Source organism: Neophocaena asiaeorientalis, unplaced genomic scaffold, assembly GCF_003031525.2.
Source record: "Neophocaena asiaeorientalis asiaeorientalis breed wild unplaced genomic scaffold, Neophocaena_asiaeorientalis_V1.1 scaffold671, whole genome shotgun sequence".
NCBI lineage: Eukaryota > Metazoa > Chordata > Mammalia > Artiodactyla > Phocoenidae > Neophocaena > Neophocaena asiaeorientalis.
In genome coordinates, this window is record NW_020175533.1 from 2,066,342 (window position 1) to 2,085,177 (window position 18,836).

Sequence of the window (18,836 nt, forward strand, 5' to 3'; positions counted from 1 at the left end):
ACTTGATTCTAATCAATTCACCAGATTACTAATTAGGAGGCTTTCTTTTGTTTTTCAGTAGGTGGAACTATAACACATTTCTGGTTTCTTTTACCTGAGCTGTCTCTCATTATATTGGGTTGGCCAAAAAGTTCGTTCGTGTTTTTCCAGAAACCTTATGGAAAAACCCAAACGAATTTTTTGGCCAACCCAATACTTGAGAATTGGCACTTTCCACTCTCACTGCCTCTGCCAAAGATGTCACCACGTACCCTCATTATAGCTGCTTGTGCCTCCAGGTTTTCTGGTGCCTTGCTGCTTCTGGTGTCACTGATGTCATTGGTGTCACCACCTGGACTCCAGGATGGCTGGCGCCTCCACCTTGTCTGGATTATGTGTGGCCAGAGCTGAGCCAAAATCTTAAGATGACTTGTGGCCTCTTGAGTGAGCATCATGTCATCCACATTTGCTATTTTTCTAAATACATAGATAAAGGCATTCCAGGGACTTCTTTGGTGGCACAGTGGTTAAGAATCCACCTGCCAATGCAGGGAACACTCTTATATTGGAAACTCTTTTGTTCCTTTTGAACATTTTTATCATGTGTACATGTTACACATTCAAAAAATTGAATAAAATAATACAAATAAATATTCACACAAAACAAGTTTTACTTCTAGATAATTTGCCTGCAAAAGCCCTCACACATGTACAAAAGGAAAAAAAAATGCCTCTTGTTTATAAGGGTAAAAAACTGGAAACAACCAAAGTCTTCATCAGTAGGGGAATAAGTATGTAAAATATGGAATAGTATATAGCACTTAGAGGGAATGGATAAACGGTAGATAGATAAATAGATAGAGATAAGTAGATAGATGAATAGATCTATCATAGAATAACACTTAAAGGAAATGGACGAGATTGATCTCTCTGTGTATCAACACGGAATGACTGAAAAATATATTAAGTAGAAAAAAGCATAATATAGAGTATATGTTTAGCATAAAATTTAAGTAGATTTTTAAAAACACACTAAATAAAAGTATAAAAGATGGGCTAGAAGGATACCAAACTCACAATGTAGCTTACAAGTGTGGAGAGCAAGATTGGGGGTTGAGGAGTGGGGAACTTGTGATATCAATAGTTTATTTCTTGAAAACAACTACCAGGAAAAAAAAAAGGAAACAAATATGACCAAATGTTAAAAGTTTTCATTCTGGATGATAGGAATACAGGTATTTATTGTTTTATCCTTTGTGTTTTTCTGTATTTTAAACAGTTCTAGAAATATAAATAAAAGTAAAATACAAACATCCAGCCAAGATTCTCCAGATAGATCTTTACTTTCTTTATAAAGTCAAGTCCACTTTAAACCATCAGCCTTGACATTATTAAAAAAATATTCCTTTAAAAAATAAAGTTTTTGTTAGAAGTTAAACATTGGGAAACTCTCTGGTTGTGGTTTAGGATTTCATACTTCAGATGCAACAGGATGGAACCAAGGTCAAAGAGAACGCAGGGAAGTTTGACTCTTGTTCCAGCACTACGCCTTGTACACACCCACTTGTTCCTCCACAGCCCCTCCTTCTTGCCAGCTCCTGCTAGCATATTCTGCTGAGGAAGCAAGAAGACTTACTTCAAGACATACTCCCTTTGTCCCTTCAAGATGTATTTTCCCTTTGCCTTTTGTTCTTTGAGGAAAATAAAACATTCTACAGGTGGAGCTTGTGAACAACACCTTCTTTAAAAACCAGAGCCTCCACCCTTACCTGACCACTTCAGCGCCAGCATCCCGCCCTGAAAAGACGCAGTTAGCCAAAATGATATGTGGAGGCTTAACTGAAGCCAAAGCTGCCACTCCAGAAATCCAGGAGATCGCTAACACGGTGAGTGGATGCAGCTCATGAAAAGGTTTGATCCCAAATCTTGGTTTAGGTTGGCCCTGTGTTAAATGTGTGGGTGAACATCAAAACCAGAATACGGGGAAATGTGTGGTTTCGTTCAGGTTTCCTTACAACTGAAAAGTTTTTCAGATGAAACCTCTGATAATTCTAAATGTGAGAGTGATATTGAGCAAGTCATATCTCTTCTCTGAGCCTCAGGTTCCCCATTTGTAAAAGAAGAATTTTTATTGGATCATCTCTAAGGCTCTTACAATGTATGGTTCTAGGATTACTAATTCAGTTTCTAATGAAACTTTTCTATTCTCACCAAGTGGAGCCAACATGTAATTAAAGTCTGAGGTTGTTAACAGTTGATGAACTAGGGACTTCCCTGGTGGCACAGTGGTTAGGAATCTGCCTGCCAATGAAGGGGACACAGGTTTGAGCCCTGGTCCAGGAAGATCCCACATGCCTTGGAGCAACTAAGCCCGTGTGTCACAACTACTGAGCCTGCATGCCACAACTACTGAAGCCCGCGCACCTAGAGCCTGTGGTCTGCAACAAGAGAAGCCACCACAATAAGAAGCCTGCGCACCACAACGAAGAGTAGCCCCCGCTCGACGCAACTAGAGAAAGCCTGTGCACAGCAATGAAGACCCAATGCAGACATAAATAAATTAATTAATTAAGAAAAAAAAAGAAACTGCTTATGGTAAAAAAAAACAAAACAATTGATGAACTAGACATCAAATGCACTACAGGAAAAAAATTTTAATAGATTGAATGAAGAGCAATATCATAAAGATGATCCACTTACAAACCTCCTACAAATCTGACTCAATGTTTTAGTATTTGGAAGATGATTAAACTAGTAGAGAAGTGGCATAGTCTATGGTGATTCCAAGATTCATTATGGTGAAAATAGAATTCAATGTGTTTAGCAGGTTAATACATTTTTCTAAGTGTTGTCTGGTTAGCCATTACCTATATAATAAAAATTTATTGTATTGCATATTTTATGAAAAGAAAAAGTATATAAATTTCTATTTTAGGTTTGTAAATTGTCGCCCTATTTTCTTGTATCATTCCTTCTTGCTTTTTCTCACTGAAACTTCATTCTATGACACTGTTTGGCAAAGATTAGCTTCTTGTGTAAGTGGAAGAGATGGGATTCTCTATGTTACGGCACTGAGAAGCTCTCTAAGAGAGCAGATGCCTGAAATTCTACCACTCATTCTGTGGGGCTAAGTATTTCCCTCTCAAGAGTTCTTTTAAAAAAGTAGTTACTCTACAATAATGTGAATAAATATATGTGAAAGAATATTAGATCAAAAGTTTCAATTAGACACCAAAATACAAGGTGTCTTAGAAAGTGCACATTCCAAAGGATACAGTAATCCAGATGCAAGTTTTCAAAGGAAATAGCTAATAATAAATTAGATGATTCACCCATGTTAAGAGTAAAAAAAAAAAAAAAGTAAATACCTTGTCACTTTTTCTTTCTTGAAGAAGGTAATATTAAGTTATTAATGCCTTCATTCAAATCCCTGTATTGTCAGTGTTTTCAAACTTGAATGTGCACACAGGTCACCGGAGGTCTTGTTAAAAGACCAGATTTTGGGGCTTCCCTGGTGGCGCAGTGGTTGAGAGTCCGCCTGCTGATGCAGGGGACACGGGTTCGTGCCCCGGTCCGGGAAGATCCCACATGCCGCAGAGCGGCTGGGCCCGTGAGCCATGGCCACTGAGCCTGCGCGTCCGGAGCCTGTGCTCCGCAACAGGAGAGGCCACAACAGTGAGAGGCCCGCGTACCACAATAAAAAAAAAAAAAAAAGACCAGATTTTGACTCAGTAGGTCTGGGGTGGGCCTGAGGTTCTGCATTTCTAACCAGCTCTGGTGATGCCCAGGCTGTCCATGACCTCACTTGCCTGCAGTACTACAGATACAGGGTATTCTGAGAGGCCTATGGGAGATGGGCTTTCTAAAATCAGAGGGTGGGCAAAGAATCTCAATTTCATCTGTGAAATGAAAATAACACCTCTTGCCCTTCGACCTCAGAGCCGTAAGGATTAATGAGAGCACCTGCATAAAAATGACTTGGAGGGAATTCCCTGGTGGTCCAGTGGTTAGGACTCTGAGCTCCCAGTGCAGGGGGCATGGGTTTAATCCCTGGTCGGGAACTAAGATCCCGCAGGGCGTGACTTGGAAACGAGAAAGCAATGTGCATAGGTGAGGCATTACAATTGTTTACTTCAGATTTTTGCCTGAAGGAGGGGAAGGTCATCCCATAGAGAGGGGAAAGCATCAGAAAAATGATGACTGCATGTTCAAGGAATTTGACATCATAATGAAAGAGAGAGGTTGGATCAGTTCAGAAAGAGAAGAAAATCAAACAAAAGGCTTGGAAAAAAAAAAAAACAACAAAAGGCTTGGGGTTGAGAAGACTTGAACATTTTTGAAGGCAGAAGAAAGGAGTTTCTCCATTCTGAAGATAACAGAGACTGGAAGGTAATGCTGGTATCAGGTACTAAAGGCTGTTAGTACTTGGGTCCAGAGTACATGTGGAAAAAACCCCCTCTTCCAAAGATTCTCTATGCCCCTCTTCTTTCCTCTTTCCTATTTGGGGAGACAAGTTGTCACGAAGGAAAACAAGCCTGGTTTCTTCATTCAGAAAACATTGATTTGGGAATTAGCTGGAGGTCCAATGGTTAGGACTCTGTGCTCTCACTGCTGAAGACCCAGGTTCAGTCCCTAGTCCGGGAACTACTAAGACTCTACAAGCCGTACAGTGTGGCCAAAATAAAAAGAAAAAAAAGAAAGAAAGAAAACACTGATTATGTACACAGTACTGTGTGAATTGCTATAGGGAGAGAAGGGACATAAAAAATGTCCCTACCCTCAGAGAAATTTGTAAAATAGATTGGAGAAAATGGATACACACAAGGAAATAAAGAGCCAAACATGGCCCCATCCATAAAAAGCCATAATTAAGGAGCAAATGAATGGCCCACTGGCAAAAGCCTCTGGATCATTATGGCTGATCCATTATCTTATGCCATATGTAAAAGACCATTGGATGAGAATTCTGAGTATGTTTATGTGCAGGAAGGAAATGTTATTTCAATAATTAGTTTTAGAAATAAGGGCTATTATTACACATGCACAGATGCATACACACAAAACATACACACACACACACACACACACACACACACACACACACACATACACCTAAGTCAAACATGACTGCTGAATACCATTCCTGGCATACACACAGATCATGCTTTTTGTCTGCCAGGACACCACACAAACACCCCATCTGCATATCATTATGGACACATCCAGGAGCTTAGCATGTCATGGCTCTTGCCCACAAATCTGTGTTCTCCTCTCTGACTACAGCCCCCTCATCAGTCACCTCTCCCATTGTCCTCACGTCCAGAGAACCTGCCATTCATCCACACCAGAATCCTTCAGACACTCACCTCCCATCTTCATCAGAGCATGCCTAGGCCCACTCTATCACTCACCCAGCTGGATCGCATGATGGGTGGTTTCATACTCTCCTCTACCCCTGATTTCCATGGCTTCATGAGCTCTGGCATTCCAGTCCTTAATTAGAGGTCACTCCCACTGCCACAACTTCCTCCTCAGCTTCTACTCCAGGTTCAGAGAACTTTGCTCAAGGAAGATGTAGAAACACAGAAAACTCACCCATTACACATCTACAGATTCATGCCAGTGAACAACCACAGTAGGACCCTAGGGCTGCAAGGACATCCTTTCAGTCATATCCTGTTGATCCTTTTCTAGAAACCCCACAGAGGTGGATCTGGACCTTCTCTCTCCTCAGTTTCTCAATCCGTCCCATCCCCATGGCCCAACCAGATGGCGTTTCAGTTCTTTCTCTTAAAAGATTGCAGCTGGGCTTCTCTGGTGGTGCAGTGGTTGAGAGTCCGCCTGCCGATGCCGGGGACACGGGTTCGTGCCCCAGTCTGGGAGGATCCCACATGCCGCGGAGCCTGCGCGTCCGGGCCTGTGCTCCACAACGAGAGAGGCCACAACAGTGAGAGGCCCACATACCGCAAAAAAAAAAAAAAAAAAGAAAAAAAGATTGCAGCTATCTTGTTCTAGAATGCCCTGAATTACTTATCCCCTGTTGATCTCATTCCTTTCTCCAATCTAAGACTTTGAACTCCTTAAGCCAGGTGCCATCATTTCTTGCATACTGGGTGCCTTGCCCCATACATCCCCTGCCCTCAAAACACAGGTGACAAATGTCCACAAATCACCTCTCACCAACCCTACTGTACTCTCATGTTGCTACCCAAACTCTCCTTTGTTACTCTCTAAAACTTCCCAAATATGACCTATCCATGCTGCCACCATTATCTTTCTATGCATATTTTCCTAAATTATGCATAGTCCAAGTGTTTCTGCAGAATGATTACAGGTAGCCTGGGTCTTGGGTTCAGTGTGGCTTAAATCCTCAGATCCTGGAGAACTAGCAGCTTACCGAGATTCATGCTCTGCAGCAACAAGAAATGCTTGAACAGCTCTGGGGTAACTGCATTTTACCAGGCGCTCCTCCCTGGAAGCATCCTTCCCCTGCTTGGGACCCAAGTAACAAACCTACACTGTTCCCTTCAGCACCTCAACCACCACCATGCATGGCAGGCGGAGGAAGGTGAATGCCAACTGTGTTCAGCTCAATGTCTGTCTGTTTACCACCAGACTCTGGACCACCATTCCCAGGTGCCCTTCACCCTCCTAGCACCCGTCCTGGGGGGTCTTTCAACAACAACCTGCCTTCTGAATAAGGTTTCACTGATCAGCTCCTTCCAACTCTGCCCCTTTTCCTCCTGCTCACCTGAAATCTCATCATCCCAGGTTCATAGCATCCAACAGTAGAGCAATACCGATCTGTTTTACTGGAAAGGGGGAGCAGGGCTACGGGTTATAAGTACAGTGAGCCTGCAATCAAGGCACGCAGTCTGATAGGTGCCAGAGCACTTATAGAAACAAACCAGGACATTTGAAATCAACTCTCTGATGGAAAATTCTGGACTTGTGGACTGCATAGATACAATGGAAAGGTTACAGATTTGGATGTGTTTCTAGGACAGATAGAAATAAAAATGTCTGATACATAGTTTAAAAAAAAAAGATAAATCAGATACTCACTATTCAAGGCATTTAAAATGCCAAATAACTATAATCAGTAATTTTTCAGCCATTAGCAGTCATGTTCTCCTCACAGCCTTAGGCTCCTCATCTGCAAAATGAGGCTTAAATAGATAATTTGGGGTCTTGTGTAGAGATTAACCCTTCCGCAGCTCCTAACTTGACTGGTACCCAGTGGCTCAAAAGGCTCAAAAGGATTAGGTAGGGGGGAACAATAAGACACTGAACTCTTCCCTTACTCATTCTCTCTGCATGCTTGTCCACTTTTCTCTTCTCTCTCCTGCGCCCTACCTCTTCCCATTTCTTTCTTTCTTTTTTTTCTTCACTATTTTTTTCCTTCCTTTCTCCACTTTTCAACCTCACTTTCCATCTCAAGAAAGCAATCACATTCCTCCCATCTATTCTGAATGTTACAGGAGAAATGGGTAGTGGTCGGAGAAGTGTTTGCCTTTCAAAAATGGTCTGAGAACTCAAAGAGTTTGCAAATGTCTAGATCTTTGAAAGCAATCTGGTACCCAAGCCGAGGCACAAATAGAAAAGGTTTCAAAATGCTTGCCCACTGATGGGAAGGACTGTGTGGCCTTGGGAGAACCCTAGATGCACTGGAGGCCTGACTAAAGCTGTATATGCACATAAAATGTTATGGGCTGTGGCTTCCCTGGTAGCGCAGTGTTAAGAATCCGCTTGCCAATGCAGGGGACACGGGTTCAAGCCCTGGGCCGGGAAGATCCCACATACTGCGGAGCAACTAGGCGCATGAGCCACAACTACTGAGCCTGCACGTCTGGAGCCTGTGCTCCGCAACAAGAGAGGCTGCGATAGTGAGAGGCCCGTGCACCGCAATGAAGAGTGGCCCCTGCTTGCCACAACTAGAGAAAGCCCTCGCACAGAAATGAAGACCCAACGCAGCAAAAATAAATAACTAAATTAATAAACTCCTACCCCAAACATCTTCTGAAAAAAAAAAAAAAGATGTCCACGTCCTAATCCCTGAATCCCTTAAATATGTTACCTTGCATGGCAAAGGGACTTGTGGGTGTGATTAAAGTAAGGGCCTTGAGATATGCTATACTATTTTTGCAACTTTGAGTCTGAAATTATTTCAAAATAAAAAAAAATTTGTAATGAAATAGTAATTATGGTCTCCCATTTTTATTAATCAAAGACATGTTTACCTATTTGTAAATACATATTTAACAGATTTGTAAATCACATAAATGGAGTTCGATATAGCCTTGGTAATTTGTTTCCTCTAGTCAACAAAAAATTAATCAGTTGATTTAAGAAAGAAATGGGAAATTTTTTCGAGCCAAATTATGGATTACAACTCAGGAAGAACAACATCTCAGAAAGCTCTGAGAACTGTTCTACCCATTAGAAGTCAAGGCAGATATATGTTTTTCGAGACTGAGGGCTGTACATCAAATGATGTATAGTTGACAGTTTATTTAATCCAGATCTAAGCAGCATGGTGGTGGGTCATGTGATTCCTTACAAGATAGAGGAGGGATGCTATCTTTTAAGGAATTGTCTTGTCGATGCTAGGACCATGTTACTCTTTATGGTTGAACAGGTATTCCTGCTGATGGGAGTGGTTTGGCCGATGCATAATGCAAATACAAAATGCAAAGTGGGGGGAGAAGGGAGGCCAAAGGGCAGAGAGATTTTGTTGTTGTTGTTTAAATTTCTCTTGTCTTGCCATAAAAATATGACTTTTATTTCATACTCTTTTCTTAAGGTTAAACCACAGCTTGAAGAAAAAACAAATGAGACTTATGAAGAATTCGAAGCTGTGGAATATAAAACTCAAGTGGTTGCTGGAATTAATTACTACATTAAGGTTAGAGTTCAACATTCCCTTTAGCACTAAAAGATATTGTTGTATCTTCAATTTATGCAATGCTCCCTGTCGCCCCTACCTTATAATTTGTTCTTTCTCCTTGTCCTAAATCAAGATGCCTACCTAGCATGGTACTGCCCAAGTGGTAAACTCTCAAACTTGGCAGATGATGGTATATCATCTTTTTCTTGTGAATTTAGAAAGCTTTCTTATATTAATTCTTAACTTAATTTCCAGAAAATGTATAGAAAAAGACTTCAGAATTCAGAGCATGCTTAGCTTGTGGCCATGGCATCTTCATGTGGGATCCTAGGATCCTAAAGATGTGGGGCTGGACCAGATGCTATCTTGAAGTTTATTCCATCTCAAAGCTTTGTGATTCTACGTGTCTAAATTAAATGGGTTTAAGGAATGATTTGAATCATTAGCTGGGAAAATAATTTAAAACAACTTTTGCCCTTTAAATAAGCATTTTGATTAATATAATTTAAATATATTATTTTTGTAACTCAAATAACTAGTTTCAACTTGTGGCACTATAGGTGTAGTTTGAAGCAGTGGAGTATTAAAAGTATTTTAAAAATTAATTTTGTAGTTATATCAGAAAATTAAGTGATGCACTGATCCAGTTCTAAATGAAGAAAACTTTTGTGAAGTTATTGAGAGGGAACCAATCCAACAAATCAACCATGGATATTTGGAAGCCATTTTCAACCTTTTGTATTGAGAAGATGATAATTCTCACTTCGTAAATAATTACAACAGACATTCAAATGTATTTACTTAACCTTTACTAACCTACTTGACGATGGCACAATCCGGCTTATTTCTCTTTAACAAACAATTAACCACTTAAGATACAAAATTTTTTAAAATGTTTTCAGCAAAAAAAATAAAATGTGTTGTTAAGCAGCTCTGCATGAAAAAATTACAAGACTGGGTCACGTGAAAAGATCAGCCCAAATTGGGAGATTGGGATTGACATATATACACTAATATGTATAAAATAGATAACTAATAAGAACTGCTGTATAAAAAAATAAATAAAACAGAATTCACACACACACACACACAAAAATCAGCCCAGTCCTACCGCATTTGAGGTCCTGGTACATGCCAGGTGCTGGGGTGCTACACAGGGGTGAGATCCTGCCTTGTCCTCAGAAAGCAATGGTCTTGTTTCCTCCCTTCCTGCTTTCTTCACAGCTAGAAAAGAATGGTTTCTAGTTAAAAGTGGTTTTGTTCAAAGATAAGAAACATTCCATCAAAATCGGGATCATTATTTTAATAATTTATGATTAATCCAGGTACAAAAATTTCACATACTAACCAGCTCACACATTTCTTAAAAGGCCCATCAGAAAACTATCTTGGAAATTTCTTCCCTTAAGACCACAGTCCCCTTCCCTCCCTACCTCACCCTCCATCTGCTATCAAATTTCTCCTATGGGATTAAAGTCACTGACCACAGTTTCCTCCTTACTTCCTGGCCATCTAGCTGTTGACCTCTTTGATCTGAGACACTCACTCTCTGGATTTCAGATCTGGCTGGTGATGTGACTTCCTCTTGTTTTTCTCAGGTACCTGTCAAGAGGCAGGTGGTAAAATGGAAGGATTGTAGGCTTTGGTGTCAGTCCTGGGTTTGAACATTTACTCGGCTTGTTTGACTGGTTAAAACCTGTGCGATCTACAGTCCCTCATCTTCTCTGAGCCTTAATTCCTTTAGCTTCACAACATGAGTAATAATAACCTACTTTGCAGGGTGTTGTGTGGAATAAATGAACTAGAAATTTACTAAGCACTTATGGGGACTTCCCTGGTGGTCCGTGGATAAAACTCCATGCTCCCATTTCAGGGGGCCCAGGTTTGATCCCTGGTCAGGGAACTAAAAGTTCACATGCCACAACTAAAGATCACACATGCTGCCACAAAGATCTAGTGTGCCACAACTAAGACCCGGCACAGCCAAATAAATAAATAAAAATTTTTTTAAAAAAGAAAAGAAGTTTACTAAGCACTCACAATGTGCCAGGCACTGTCCTAAGAGCTGGGCGTGTATTATCTCATTTAATCCTCTCAACATGTCTGTAAGTATGATCATTTCCTTCCTGTTGCTGATAAGAAAATTGCCCCCTGGGGAGGTGAACTAACTAACAAAGGTCACAATACTATAAGAGCACAGCCAGAATTTGAACCCAAGTAGTCTGATACTTACCTATTAGCTGTGCTGCCTCTAATAATGTATGCAAAAGCTGGTGCCCTGTTCCAAGCACAGAATAAATGTTTTTGAAATGTTACCCCATAGAGTGAAACTAACACAGATGTTGAAGTTTGGCTTTGTCACTTATTAGCTGACAGATTTATGAAAAATTACTTAATCTCTCTTAATCTGCTCTGCATCTGTAAAATGGTCCTTGTTCCACCTTTCTTCTTGCCTGGAACAAAATGTAAATATAATCAAGTATATAAGATGGTCATCATAGTGTCTGACTCATGGTAAACATTTGATAAATGACATTTATTAAAATTAGTTTAGTTAGATTTATATATAAAGAATGAACTAGTGGTTATCTGTGGGGAGAGGGAATGTGGGAGGGGCAAGATAGGGGTAGGAGATTAAGAGGTACAAACTACTAAGTATAAAATAAATATGCGGGCTTCCCTGGTGGCGCAGTGGTTGGGAGTCCGCCTGCCGATGCAGGGGACACGGGTTCGTGCCCCGGTCCGGGAGGATCCCACATGCCGCGGAGCGGCTGGGCCCGTGAGCCATGGCTGCTGAGCCTGCATGTCTGGAGCCTGTGCTCCGCAACGGGAGAGGCCACAGCAGTGAGAGGTCCGCGTACCGCAAAAAAAAAAAAAAAAAAAAAAAAAATAAAAAAAAAAATAAATATGCTACAAGGATATATTGTACAGCACAGGGAAATAAAGCCATCCTTCTATAATAATTTTTTTAAATAAAATAAAATTAGGTTAGGAAGGGACATCAGAGCACAATAAATATTATTCAAAGACAAAACTTTTACTGTCTGAACCAAGAACAAAAGTTGGAATTCTTACCATAGTTTTCCAGGTCCCAGATTCATGCCCAGATTACCATTTCAATCTTCATACCAATGATTTCCCAGCAAGATCCCTTTACTTCAGAAGGGAAACTAGACTCTACACCCCTGGGCCCTGCTCAGTTTTACCTATGGGCATTTATAAAGCAGGTTCTAATATAGATATGGGAACCACACATCCCAAATTCTCTAGGGCAATTCCGATTTTCTTCTCCTTGCTCAAACCATGTGACAAAGTATCCCAATTTGGGAGTCGGAAAATGGAAACATCAAAAAGACTGTCACTTGTTTTCTTGATCTGTGCATCTTTGAAAATGAAATGCAACTCTGGACTTTCATTTGTGCACAGAATATAGTAAACTATAAAATAAAATAAACCTAGGACCTATGTCTCTTGCCATGCCTTTAGCCTGCCCTTTCTCTCATAAAAGAAGATAGAAGGTTTATGTAAACTAAGGGTCTAAGAATGGTGGTCTAGGAATGCTATTCCAAAAGAGCTTATTGCAGCTACATCTTTATAGGTCTGTAGATCTTTCATTTGACATGGATCCGTGTGAATGAATCTCCTTTTTCTTTTTTTCTTTTTTTTAACTTCCAGATACGAGTAGGTAATGATCGTTATATGCACATAAAAGTATTCAAGAGCCTTCCTCAACAAAATCAGACTTTGGCACTTACTGGCTACCAGGCTGACAAAAGCAAGGATGACGAGCTCACCGGCTTCTAGCGACATGTTCTGAAAGCAGTCGATTCTTTCCACTGTCTCCTGATTAATGGCCCCTGCTAATAAATGTAACTATCAATAAAGAAGTATTCCTTTTCAAATAAATTAATCTCTTCTACTAGCTCTCGTCTGTTTTTTTTTTTTTTTTTTTTTTTTTTACACAGGGCTCGAACCTGTGTCCCCTGCATTAGCAGGCAGATTCTCAACCACTGCGCCACCAGGGAAGCCCTCTTGTCTATTTTATATAAGAGTAAAATTACTTTTTCTTTCTCAAAATAAATGCTATAGCTTGAGAGTAGAAATTCCATACAAACTGATGTCAGTTGGAAATCTTAGAAAAATTACGGAGGCCTAATGCAACTAGCTAAAGGATAAAACCACCACCACTCCCACCATTGGCAGGCCAGATCTTGGGTTATCAGTGCCCTGGGGCTGCTCAGAATTCAACGCTCCACCTCTACTCTCACATTTTAAAATTAAATCAAGTATTTTATTAAGCATATTTATATTTTAAAACAATCTCAAACTTACAGATAAGTTGCCCCCCCAAAACTTTTTTCCTGGACATTTGAGAGTAAGTTATCTACAGTGACGTTCCATCACCAACAAATTTTGCATTTTGCACCTCCTACAAACAAGTACATTCTCCTGAAAAACTGAAATATAACCACTAAAATCAGGAAATTAACACTGAACCTGGAACCAAGCAAGACCCCATGGGGCTCCTGGGCACCAAAGCCTTTCTGTGTCCCCTGTTTCTTGTTTGTAGGAAATAGGCTTCATTCAACCTCCATGACCTTCCCTGAGTTCCAAAGGGCAGGTTCAAACTATTGCTAATCTGGGAAGGGAGGGGGATGTGAAGAAGGGAGGAGGAGTCAAGAAACAATAGTGCAGGGCTTCCCTGGTGGCGCACTGGTTAAGAATCCACTTGCCAATGCAAGGGACACAGGTTTGTGCCCTGGTCTGGGAAGATCCCACATGCCGCGGAGCAACTAAGCCCGCGTACCACAACTACTGAGCCTGTGCTCTAGAGCCTACAAGCCACAGCTACTGAGCCCGAGTGCCACAACTACTGAAGCCCGCGTGCCTAGAGCCCATGCTCTGCAACAAGAGAAGCCACATCAAGGAGAAGCCCGTGCACTGCAACGAAGGGTAGCCCCAGCTCACCACAACTAGAGAGAGCCTGTGCGCAAAAACAAAGACCCAAAGCAGCCAAAAATATTAATTAATTATTTTTTTTTTTTTTGCGGTATGCGGGTCTCTCACTGTTGTGGCCTCTCCCATTGCGGAGCACAGGCTCCAGACGTGCAGGCTCAGCGGCCATGGCTCTCGGGCCTAGCCTCTCCAAGACATGTGGGATCTTCCCAGACCGGGGCACGAACCCATGTCCCCTGCATCGGCAGGCGGACTCTCAACCACGGCGCCACCAGGGAAGCCCTAATTAATTAATTTTTTAAAAAGAAACAATAGTGCAGCCTTTGGGCAGGGTCCTGGTTCCTCCTCAAGGGATATACATGACAATATCTTTGAGCTCTTCTGCAGAACTAAAATCCACACCAGACTGAAGACGTTAACTACTTGGTGAAGCATTCTTCCTCCAGATAGAAGATCACAGTTCAATACCACCTGATGCCAGATGATCTCTAGATTGCAGGAATGCAGGTCCTGCAGGCACCCTGATCCTTATCAGCAACCCCACCCCTTGACTATAAGACTCCTCACAAGCCCCCTGGGTTGGGCTACACAATTTTGAAGGCATTAGCCCACTGTGGGCCCCTTTGCCTGGCAAGGCAATAAAGCTATTCTGTTCTACTTCATCCAAAACTCTGTCTATGAGATGCAATTTGGTGCTGGTGCATAGAGGCCGGGTTTCGGCATCAAAACATTTGTTAACATCTAATTTTCCAGACAACATTCAAATTTCCCCAGTTACCACAAAAATGTCCTTTATTGCAAAAAGATCCAGTCCAAAACTTTGTGTTCCACTTAATTGCCATTTTTCTCTTTCTTATTTAACACTTTTATTGAGATATAATTTATATACCATACAATTCACCCAAAGTATACAATTCAGTCGTTTTTAGTATATTCAAAAATATGTGAAACCCTTACCACAGCAAATTTTTGAACTTTTTTAAAAAAGATTTTTGTTTTTGATGTGGACCATTTTTTAAAAGTCTTTATTGAATTTGTTACAATATTGCTTCTGTTTTGTGTTTTGTTTTTTTGGCCACAATGCATGTGGCATCTTAGCTACCTGACCAGAGATCGAACCTGCACGCCCTGCATTGGAAGGCGAAGTCTTAACCACTGGGACACCGAGGAAGCCCCACGAATTTTAGAACATTTTCATCACCTCAAAAAGAAACTCCATGAACTGTCAGCCCCCATCCTTCTCCACACCCCCACTCCTAAGCAAACACTAATTTACTTACTTTCTGTCTCTATGGATTTGCCTATTCTAGACATTTCATATATATGGAATCATATTATATATGATCTTTTGTAATGGGCTTTTTTCGCTTAATAAATATTTTCAAGGTTTGCCGGGAGCCACATAGGAAATGCCTTTGAGTCTCAGCACGGACGAGACCCAAGGTTCATCCATGTTGTTGCATATACCAATATTTTATTCCATTTTATAGCCAAATAATACTCCATTTTATGGACATACTACATTTTGTTTATTCATTCATCAGTTGATGGATATTTGAGTTGCTTTCACCTTTTGACTATTATGAACAATGCTGCTATAAACATTTGTGTATATGTTTTTGTGTATACAAATGTTTTCTTTTCTCTTGGGTATATACCTAAGAGTAAAATTGGTGGTTCATAAGGTAACTCCATGTTTAAATGTTCAAAGAACTTACAAACTCTTTTCCAAAGCAGCTGCCTTATTTTACATTCCCACCAGCAGTATATGAGGGTTTGGATTTCTCCAACTTCTTCATTAATGCTTGTTATTACCTGACTTTTTGAGTCTAGCCATCCTAGTGAGTGTGAAGTGGTATCTTATCATGGTGTTTATTTGCATTTCCCTGATGACTAATGACATCAAGCATCTTTTCATGAGCTTATCATCCATTTGCAGACCTTCCTTGGAGAAATGGCTATTCAGATCCTTTGTCTATTTTTAAATTGGGTTATTTGTCTTTTTATTATTGAGTTGTAGTTTTTGCATATTCTGGATACAGGTAACTTATCAGATATATGATTTGCAAATATTTTCTCTCATTTTGTGGTTGTCTTTGCACTTCTTGAGAGTGTTCTTTTTTAAAAATTAATTAATTTTTTGGCTGCTTTGGGTCTTTGTTGCTGCACGCGGGCTTTCTCTAGTTGCCGCGAGCAGAGGCTACTCTTCGTTGCAGTGCACGGGCTTCTCGTTGCAGTGGATTCTCTTTGTTGTGGAGCATGGACTCTAGGCGCACGGGCTTCAGTAGTTATGGCACACGGGCTTAGTCGCTCCATGGCATGTGGGATCTTCCCGGACCAGGGCTCTAACCAGGGCCCCTGCATTGGCAAGCGGATTTTTAACCACTGAGTCACCAGAGAAGTCCCCAACAGTGTTCTTTAAAACACAAAAGATTTTAATTTTAATGAAATCCAAATTATCTGTTTTTTCTTTTGTTGCTCTTGCATTTGGTGTCAGATCTAAGCATTCTTTGCCAAACTCAAGCTCATGATAATTTACTCCTGTTTTCTTCTAAGAGTTGTGTTGTTTTAGCTTTTATATTTAGGTTTTTGATAACTTTTGAGTTAATTCTGTAAGTAGTATGAGGTAAGGATCCAATTTCATTCTTTTGAATGTGGCTATCTAGTTGTTCCAGCACGATTTGTTGAAAAGACTATTCTTTCCCACATTGGTCTTGGCACACTTGTTGAAAATCAGTTGATCGTAGGCACATGAGTTCATTTCTGGACTCTCAATTCCATTCCATTAATTTATATGTCTATCTCATGCCAGTACCACACTTTCTTGATTACTGTTGCTTTGTAGTAAGTTTTGAAATCAACAAGTGGTGAGTCCTCCAACTTTGTCCTTTTTCAAGAATGTTTTGGTTCTCCTGGATCCTTTGAATTTCTGTATGAATTATAGAATCTGCTTATAAATTTCTACAATTTTAGCTACAAATTTCAGCTAGGATTCTGATAGGAATTGTGTTGAATCTATAGATCAGTTTGGGGAGTAGTGCCATCTAAACAATATTAAACCTACCAATCCATAAACAAGGATGTTTTCCCAATTATTTACACCTTCTTTAATTTCTTTTGAGAATGTTTTATAGCTTTCAGAGTATATATTTTGCACTTCTTTTGTTAAATTTATTCTATTGATGTTCTTGTAAATGGAATTGTTTTCTTACTTTCATTTTTGTTAATTGTATGTATATTAAAAAATGCAATTTTTCTTGAATTCTTCAAACTTGCTGAACTTGTTTATTGGTATATTCCTTAGAATTTTCATATACTACAAATCAGCTCATTTACAAAGAGATAGTTTTACTTCTTCCTTTCCAAACTGGATACCTTTTATTTTAATTAAATACCTAATTGCACTTGCTAGAACCTCCAGTACAAAGTTGAGTAGAAGTGGTGAGAGTAGATAGACTTGTCTTGTTCCTGACCTTAGGGGGAAAGCATTCAGTCTTTCACCATTAAGTATGATGGTATCTGTGGGGTTTTTGTAGATGCCCTTTATCAAGCTGAGGAAATTCTGTAATATGTTGTGTTTTTTATCATGAAAGGACATTGGATTTTGTCAAATGCCTTTTTTCCTGCATCTATTGAGATGATCATGTGGTTTTGTTTTTTTATTTTATTGATACAGTGTATTACATTAATTGATTTAGGAATATTAAGTCAGCTTTGCATTCCTAAAATGAATCTCATGTGGTCATGGAGTATAATTCTTTTTTATGTGCTACATTTGGTTTGCTAGTATTTTGTTGAGGGTTTTTGCATCCATATTCTTAAAAGATATTGGTCAGTAGTTTTCTTCTGATGCCTTTGGTTTAGTATCTAGATAATACTGGCCTCATATAGAATGAATTGAGAAACATTCCTCCCTCTTCTATTTTTCGTAAGAGGTTGCGTAGGATTGCTATCAGTTCTTCTTTAAATGTTTGGTAGAATTCAGCAGTGAAGCCATCTGGGCCTGGGCTTTTCTTTGTGGGAAGTTTTTGACTACTAATTTAATCTCTCCATTTGTTATAGGTCTATTTAGATTGACTATTTCTTCTTAAGTTGGTTTTAGCAGTGTGTCTTTCTAGATATTTTTCCACTTCATCTGTATATTCTACTTTATTGGCATATAATTGTTCACAGTAATCCTTCCTCGGCCTTACCTAATGGATTTTGGACTGAATTGTTTAGGAAGGAGAGGGAAAGAAGAGGGAGAGGTGGGAAGGGAGAAAGGAGGGAAAGGAGGATGGGGAAAGAGAAGAGGAAATTTGTTTTAAAGATGCCCTAAATAATGTCTCCCTCTGTGTTCTGCACTCTGCTCACTACCCTGCTAGTGCCACTTGCCAATCCGCCACCCCCAAATAAAAATATAGTATATATTAAGTGCTTATTATGTGTCAGGTAGAGTTCTAAAGACTTTACACATATAACTCATTTAATCCTCATAACAACTTCATGAGGTAACTATTATTATTATCTCCTCTTTACAAAAGACTGAGCTGTAGAGAGGTTAAGTTACTTGTCCAAGGCCTCATGGCTAGTTAGTAAAGTAAGGATATGATCCCAGGCTGTTTGCCTCCAGGAAAAATGCTCTTGATCCATACACTTCACAAACACAAGCTCAGAATTCATTTACTCAGCTATCCTGACCCCTGAAGGAGGTAAGTGAGAGCTTGAAATAGTGATTTTTTTTTTTTGTAACCACTGACAACTCTAAATGTTTCTTAATAAGGAAACTGTTCTATTCATCTGCCTTCAGCTCTTAGCACATAGAGATTCAGTTCAATAAATGATCTAAAAGATCTCCACTGGCTGGCTAGTATTAATATCGTAGGGCTTTTAGGGAACAGGGACTGCCACATGATAGCACTGGCCTAATAAGAAACTTTTTCTGAACAATGCAAACACGGACACAAATATCTATAGCTGTATACACAGAGGAGCTAGACAAAGATATATGAAACTCCATAATCAGATTGGTTAG

General features: G+C 40.0%; 1 protein-coding gene across 1 annotated transcript; it reads left to right on the forward strand.

Moving 5' to 3' along the window:
- Positions 1–1,584: 1,584 nt before the first annotated feature.
- Positions 1,585–12,788, forward strand: CSTA (cystatin A). The gene is made up of 3 exons (XM_024769309.1): positions 1,585–1,865; positions 8,783–8,884; positions 12,542–12,788. The coding sequence occupies exons 1-3, from the start codon at positions 1,800–1,802 to the stop codon at positions 12,668–12,670; spliced, it is 297 nt and encodes a 98-aa protein (XP_024625077.1). The 5' UTR covers positions 1,585–1,799; the 3' UTR covers positions 12,671–12,788.
- Positions 12,789–18,836: the final 6,048 nt, after the last annotated feature.

Bases quoted from the DNA above. Each gene is read 5' to 3' on its own strand.
- CSTA (XM_024769309.1), top strand. From the start codon at position 1,800: ATGATATGTGGAGGCTTAACTGAAGCCAAAGCTGCCACTCCAGAAATC. The intron at 1,866-8,782 runs GTGAGTGGATGC...TCTTTTCTTAAG, and splicing joins TCCAGGAGATCGCTAACACG to GTTAAACCACAGCTTGAAGA. The intron at 8,885-12,541 runs GTTAGAGTTCAA...TTTAACTTCCAG, and splicing joins GAATTAATTACTACATTAAG to ATACGAGTAGGTAATGATCG.